Source organism: Oncorhynchus clarkii, chromosome 7 (assembly GCF_045791955.1).
Source record: "Oncorhynchus clarkii lewisi isolate Uvic-CL-2024 chromosome 7, UVic_Ocla_1.0, whole genome shotgun sequence".
Lineage (NCBI taxonomy): Eukaryota > Metazoa > Chordata > Actinopteri > Salmoniformes > Salmonidae > Oncorhynchus > Oncorhynchus clarkii.
In genome coordinates, this window is record NC_092153.1 from 68,357,601 (window position 1) to 68,365,026 (window position 7,426).

At 38.9% G+C, this 7,426-nt stretch overlaps 1 protein-coding gene across 2 annotated transcripts; it reads left to right on the plus strand.

The window, feature by feature from the left end:
• Positions 1 to 2,791: 2,791 nt before the first annotated feature.
• Positions 2,792 to 7,419, plus strand: LOC139413725 (synaptonemal complex protein 3-like). 2 transcript variants are annotated; one of them, XM_071161421.1, is made up of 8 exons: positions 2,792 to 3,268; positions 3,367 to 3,445; positions 5,796 to 5,830; positions 6,009 to 6,126; positions 6,204 to 6,303; positions 6,422 to 6,520; positions 6,605 to 6,709; positions 6,941 to 7,419. In XM_071161421.1, exons 1-8 carry the CDS (start codon positions 3,154 to 3,156, stop codon positions 6,992 to 6,994), a joined length of 705 nt encoding a protein of 234 aa, XP_071017522.1. In that variant the 5' UTR covers positions 2,792 to 3,153; the 3' UTR covers positions 6,995 to 7,419. The 2 variants fall into 2 exon arrangements, with proteins under 2 accessions (XP_071017522.1, XP_071017523.1); XM_071161422.1 differs by having other exon boundaries at positions 2,814 to 3,268; positions 3,370 to 3,445.
• The last annotated feature ends 7 nt before the right edge of the window (positions 7,420 to 7,426 follow it).

A 7,426-nucleotide genomic window follows, 5' to 3' on the forward strand; every position in this document is an offset into this window, starting at 1 on the left:
TTTTAGGTGCCGGTGTTGTGTGCCACAGGTAGTATTAGACTAGTCACAAAAGAAAGTGGTTATTTCAGCAATAATAGTTTTCAGAGCCCTCTGTTCTCTCTACCCATCCCTCAATCCCCCATACCATCGTGCTTTTCCCTCTTATGGCTTTTCCTAAAAAAAAAGTGTACACTTTATCCGTTTTAGTTTTTAAGAACGTAGGTACAGTAGTAATAAAATAATACAATTTGTACTCTGGGCGAAAAAGTTCAAATATAAATCAGATAGAGTGACCAAGCTAGATGAGTGCATATCCATAATCACAGTAAACTGTTATAATAGAACAAAAAATAATAATAATGTAGTAAACAAAACTGACTGAATGTGCCTCCATGAAGAATCCCCTCCCCAATAGGTCCCTTTGCCCTCAATAGGACACCCCCAGCACCTACACCATCCCCATCCCCCGCAACCACATAAGACAATGATAGACATTCAAATTTAAAAAAAGATATACAAAGATACATATATACACACGTACAGTACATATACATATTCACAGGACATTCAACTATTCTCTTTTCCTACATCAGAAATGTAGGTGACATTTCCACCTGGATGACAGCACATAATCAGCAAGACAGAGATGCTCTTCATCCGAGGGAATGCCTGCCCATTCTCAGGTGTTAGACAATCCGAGATGATCACATGTCATTTACATTCCAGCCCTTGTCAGCTCCAGATTTGACTACTTCAACTCACACCCTGCTGTAATCCCTGCATTCTCAGATTCCTCGCTGTTTTTAATCTCTATATTGTAATCAATAAAGTGTTTCAAAATTCTGTACTTTTATTAACATAATTTATATGTTCAGATCATTCCTGAGAGAGAAGGGGTGTAATATCTCCAGATGAGCATGTGGTACCCTTCCTCACCCATGTCAACAAGATGTTACTTCTTGTTGGGTCTTTGCCTTTAAAGTAAGTATGAGAGGATAAGTAATATACAATTAACCTACTGAAAGTGCACTGACTAAAAGGCAAAACAGAACTGTCAAATTATATTACAGCTGTGTCTTTGTATACTTGCGAATTAGAATCTTGTGTAACATAATTTTGTTGGGGAAAACTGAAATGCCCATAAACATTTTCCCCGGTTTGCTGAATGTGTTCTGGAGGAGTCGATTGTCTTTACAAATGTGGACAAAGATGTTATCATGAGAGAAGTAAGCAGTCACTCTCCTCCAAAACACCGGATCTTTCAAGGTTCTTTGATCTAACTTTGGACTAGAAAGCCACTGTGAAGAGGGAACGCAACACCCTACTACAACTCAACTCTCCGTGAAGTGAAAGCGGTATGGGACTGTAGGTGCGAGTAAGGATGACAAAGGCAGAGAGTGGTACCGTTTACAAGGAATTTATTCCGTCACACGGTAATATGGGAAAAGGGGCTGGACGGAACCAAAAGCAAAGAACGTAAATGTCAAAGCCCCCTCTCCCACCTACCCTGCCTACCCACTATTTATCTAATTTAGCACCACCTGGTGCCCTAACCAAAATACAGGGGGTGGTCCGCCCAGGTCTTACCTAGTGTGCCTAGACAGTGAATATACTACGGGCATATGTATGCCCGCGGGCCTCTTGCCTAAGCACTCCCTTAGGTGCCTTCCCCTTCCCCCCCTGGGTTGTGATTGGTTCCACCAGTCCTGTGTGAAAACCATCCCACCATTGGAGGATTATGTCTGCGCTGCCTGTCAGGACTAGGTTAGGCTTGACTTCCAGGCAATGGTATTCCCTGGTCAACTTCCATAAACATTGGACTAAATGTTCAGTCGATCTGTTGCAGATTATAATATTTGTTTTTGGTATTTATTGTCTTTTTATATTCGATTTATTGCTATTTTGTATCTTATTATGCAAATATCGAAATTTGTATTTCTTATTTAATGTTTGTTAAGAAACTTAACTTTCTGTGATGTTTTGTGTTATTGTGTGATAATATTTGTGTATTATAATTATTTTTTTAAACATTACAAAATGTTTCTAAAATAAATGTTTATGTTTCTTTATACTCTAATTTTGCTTTCTGTGGCACACACTACTGGTCAACATGAGCTACCAAAATGTGTGGAACACATCAGAATCAAATACTTTCTATAGAACAAACTTCATATCAGGATAGGCAACCACAATTAATAATGAATATATGTGTGTTGTATTAAACATAGAGGAGGGAGTAAAATGTAGTCAAGCAATAAACATTTCAGAACAACTACTAGTCGAATAAGACATGGGGGAGGTAACGAATTTTGGCAAAGAGATTTATTTATAGACTAATACACTTGACACAAGTACAGAAATTACTGGTGCCTCCCCGCGATCAAACAAACATACAAATAAAATGAAACGCAGCCTAGCATGATCAGAAATCTCAACTAGCAAGCAAGTCACAGTAATGAAGAATTGAGTGCGTGCGCGTTCACACGAAGGGGGGGGGGGGGGGATTCTGGCAGGGGGGAGCTTTTTGGCACAACACCTGTTCTCAGCTCGTGGACTTCTGTCAAGTCAAACACAAATCCCTATATTCATACCGGTAATAGCACTACCCTGTGCAATTTACTGAACAATTTAGTATGGACCATTGAATCAACTAAAAGTCACAAACGGTATAAATATCATCCATAGACATTAAAACCAGATATCAACACTTTACACTAGAGAGCAGTCTCAAATTGTAACAATGTTTCTACCAAGAAAAACATTGTATCCTATACCCTGTCCACCAACAGTGACGTAAATTGTTCCCGCGCTCAGTTGGCGCGTCAACGTTTCTCACGCGCAGATTTTTATGTTCACTTCAGCGCAAGCTCTGCAAGCTCTCGAACCTAGTAAATTACTTTTAACCAAAGAAATGGTTGGGCAGTGAAGGTAGCTCGCTTTTATATTACCATATATTTCAACAAGTTTAAAACAAAAGTCTTTAGCAAAATAAGGATTTTTACTTTGATAGCCTGTTTTGTTTCTGCCAAAATAGGTCAGGTTGCTTTCACACAAGCTAGTTAACGTAGCTAGCTGGCTAGGTTCGAGGTTAGCATAACGTTAGCGATAGGCTAAAGCTGTCAGTTGAACCAGTTCTGTAGTACATTTATCTTCTTTATTGTCAACCAACAAAAGATGGCAACTCACAAGGGATGTGCTCTGAAAGGCAAAGCAAAAGGCACTAAAACCACCTCAGGCAAACCCCATATGGAGGACTTCAATGGGAGTTTCAACAAAGAAAACCTTCAAGGTAGTTAACGTTATTCCTGAAAGTTGGTAGCTTATAAATCTTTTTTTTATTTTATTCATGACATACTATCTAATAGTCTACTTTCTTTTTTGTTACAGTAGTTGAGGCTGAGACATTGAGAGGAAGGAAACGTCTCTCAGAGGCAGATGATGACATTGACATTGACATCACCAAAGGGTAGGCCAAGCATTTGTCACAAAGTGCAGTGGTGTAAAGTACTTAAGTAAAAATACTTCAAAGTACTACTTAAGTAGTTTTTTGGGTGTCTGTACTTTACTTTACTATTTATATTTTTGACAACTTTTACTTCATTACATTCCAAAATAAAATAATGTACTTTTTACTTCATCCATTTTCCCTGACACCCAAAAGTACTCGTTACATTTTGGATGCTTAGCAGGACAGGAAAATGGTCCATTTTACACACTTATCAAGAAAACATCCCTGGTCATCCCTACTTCCTCTGATCTGGTGGACTCACTAAACACAAATGCTTTGTTTGCAAATTATGTCTGAGTGTTGGAGTGTGCACCTGGCTGTCAATAAATACATTTAAAAAACGAAAATTGTGCCATGTTGTTTGCTTAGGGACAGACCGAAATTGACTCGGGGGAAGGGGCTGGTTCAACTCAAGGTGTCATTAAAAAAAAATGCACCCCCTCCCTAAAGTTCAAACTATTTTCACATGACCCTCCCCTTGTACTGTAATATAAATTGAACAACCTTCCCCCTCAGAATTAACTCAAAATAATGTTTACGAGCACAAACAAACAATGACTGTAGCAATGCTGTGGTTATAAATGTGAACATTGACTTTGCCACTTCAGCAGATTTTTGTGGCACAGTTGATGTCACGCAGGGCTTCAGCCAGAAGGTTGAGGGTTCACCAACCACCACAGACGAGCTCACTCTCCCTGCTTGTTTCATTACACTACAATCAGAACTGGCTGCAGACAATGATCAGCTAGAGCTTACCCTGTGTGCACCTACGTTAAAAATGGTACCGACAGAGAGGGCTGCCTTGCTTCTAGTTCTTGGGAATTACAAGTATTTCGCTACACCCGCAATAACATCTGCTAAACACGTGTATGTGACCAATAGAATGTGATTTGATTTAGGGGGAACTCTGATGTTCAACATTCTGATGACATTCATAATTATATAAAATATATGCAACCAATTTGCCACCAACAGGTTTCTGTGCCAATGCACCACACAACCAATAAAGAAGCATACCAACTTCTGGCACTTCAATTTCATGGTTTGCGTTTTCAACACCACAATAAATAGACTATGGCTGCCACACAGTTTGGATTGATTGATTGTATTTGTCAGTTTAAAAAAAATGCATATATTCCCAAAGATTTTTTTAAGTGACCGATATTGCACAATAAAGTCAGGGACTTGTTTAGATTGTGGTCCCTGTTTTTTACGTAAAAACATTTACAATTACATAGATACAGACATTACATATCTCTCCAGAGATGTTTGATCGGGTTCAAGTCCGGGATCTAACTGGGCCACTCAAAGACATTCAGAGACTTGTCCCGAAGCCACTCCTGCATTGTCTTGGCTGTGTGCTTAGGGTCATTTGCCCCAGTCTGAGGTCCTGAGCCCTCTGGAGCAGGATATATACTTTATATATATAGAAAGTATTCAGACCCCTAGACTTTTTCCACAATTTGTAAATATATATATATATATATATAAAGGAAGTGACGCTTAGACCTAACCCCAGAGAGATAGAGATATGCCGGTGGCAATGTACGAGACCGACTTACATTTCTTTATGTCAGATGGCTACTTCGTCTGCTATACAGATATAGACGTACAGAAGGAGGGTAATTTGTTAATGTTCGATCAGAATATTTTGTATAAAGATAATTATATTGTTAGATGATAGGAGTAACTGGTAGGCCTGAAACATTCTTCCTCACCTCAAGTTCAATTGTCAGAGTCAGTTGGAGCGCCGGGGTGCACTGCCTTCATATCATAGGCCTGCAGTAGCTAAAGCTTAATAATAGACACACCATACCTCCACAAATGTTTCTAAACTTTATTACGGTAATATCAAAATTATGTCAAGTCATTGTTTATAGGAAGAAAAAAAACAACTCTCCTCAAATTACAAAAAAAAGTTTGACAACCCTCCCCTATTTTGGATTGCCCCTCCCTCCCAGTAAATGTTGATCCATCCCTTAATAAGGATTTTTTTTATGATTTATACTTTTACTTTTGATATTAAGTATATTTTTGCAATTACATTTGATACTTAAGTATAGTGAAAACCAAATACCTTTACTCAAGTAGTATTTTACTGGGTGACTTTCACTTTTACCTGAGTCCTTTTCTATGAAGGTAATGTATATTTACTTTTACTCAAGTGTGGCAGTTGGGTACTTTTTCCACCAATGACAAAATGACATTAATTTGACTGAGGTGTAGAACATACAGTATTATCCTGTGTGAGTTAAGTTATGGTTCACATTGTTGTCATTCAATTAATATATTATGTCTTCATCCACAGAGGGGATATGATGACCATGTTGGACAGATTTGGAGGTATTGGGTTTTCTAAAGTATAATCCGATTTTCATGACTCTTCGCTACTAGAATCTTCTCTAATCTCTCTGTCCTTATATTCCATACTCTGGCATTGCACACTGATTGGTATAGGGATTGTTTCTCATCACTGAATTTTGCTTTGCATCTATGAGCCTCTTTTTCTTCTTACTGCTAGCGGACATCAACAAAGCTTTCCTGGCAAAACGCAAACGCTTGGAAACGTTCACCAAGTCCTCTGTGAAGACCAGCCATCAGAAGATTGAGCAGTTATGGAGGGTCCAACAAAGAGACAGGTGATTAGACTAGAGTGAAAGAAGGGTGCAAGTGTGTGTGTGTGTGTAACCTGATTTACATGATATCAATTCTGCAGGAGTAAAGTGACAGAAGACTACTGCACCCAGTTCAATGCAGTCTTCAACCAGTGGGACACAGATGTGCAGAAGTCCAAGGATAACGAGGAGAAACTACTGGTATTGCTCTGTCAGGCCTCTGAAAAATCTTCAACCTATTTCTATTTTCTACCTAATACAGAGTTACACTGGCGTAACTAAGGCATCTAAGCGTAGGTGTGTGTGTTCCTGGCCATAGAGCATGTTCCAGCACCAGCAGAAAATGTTTCAGCACATGAGGGCCTCCCAAAGCCAGAGACTGAAGACTCTCAAGCAGCTGCTAGAGCAGTACATCCAGGTATATTCTCTCATAGTAGACTTTGTGATTTTAAATATATGTCCCAGCTGGTTCTCACACCACCTTGTTTCGCCGTGCTGGTAGAGCCTTGATACAATGGAGAAGACCCATATCAGCCAGCAGGGTGCTGTACAGGGCGAGCTGCGCCAGGAAATGGCACTGTTTCAGAAAAAGATCCTCATGGACACAGTAAGTAACATGACAGATCAACTTACTAAACACTGTTTACATGCCTGTCACCCTTAGCTTAGCTGAAACATTGATAATGATACAAATTGATGTGCAGTTTTGAAAATGAGTGTATTATGAGCATGAGCACCATGAGCGTGGACCATGAGCATAGTATTTAGAAAATGACACTATTAATCATAAATCATTTAGGTCAGATTTCAACAAACAATACTTTTATTTTATTAACAGCAACAGCAAGAGATGGCTACAGTGCGCAAGTCTCTGCAGACGATGCTGATGTAAATTATTTAGATTGAAGGGAGCCAAGAAGAATCAACTCCATCCAAAGGCTTTTTGTGTGTACATTTCACTGAGCTGGGTTGTCTGTACTGCTTTAGTTTATGACTGTGTTCCAGATAGACCTTTACAATGGCCAGAGAAGTGTTAAACATCTCAGGAACAATATCAACCTTGATTCTTTAATCTGCAAATACCAGTAATGGTTCCAGGTAGATGGGAGTTTTGAAATCTTACATTTATGGAAGTATGGTGTGTACATGTAGCATTGCATTTCTGTTATCAACTGCTTCATTCTATGTTAAATCTACTTAATTAAACCCTGATTGAGACAGGGATGGAGAAATTAAATGTGACTTTAGTTGCTAAAATGTTGTCAGGAATTAAGACCATCTGTTATTGTAAGTATATAAACATTTATCACAAATGACACTAGGT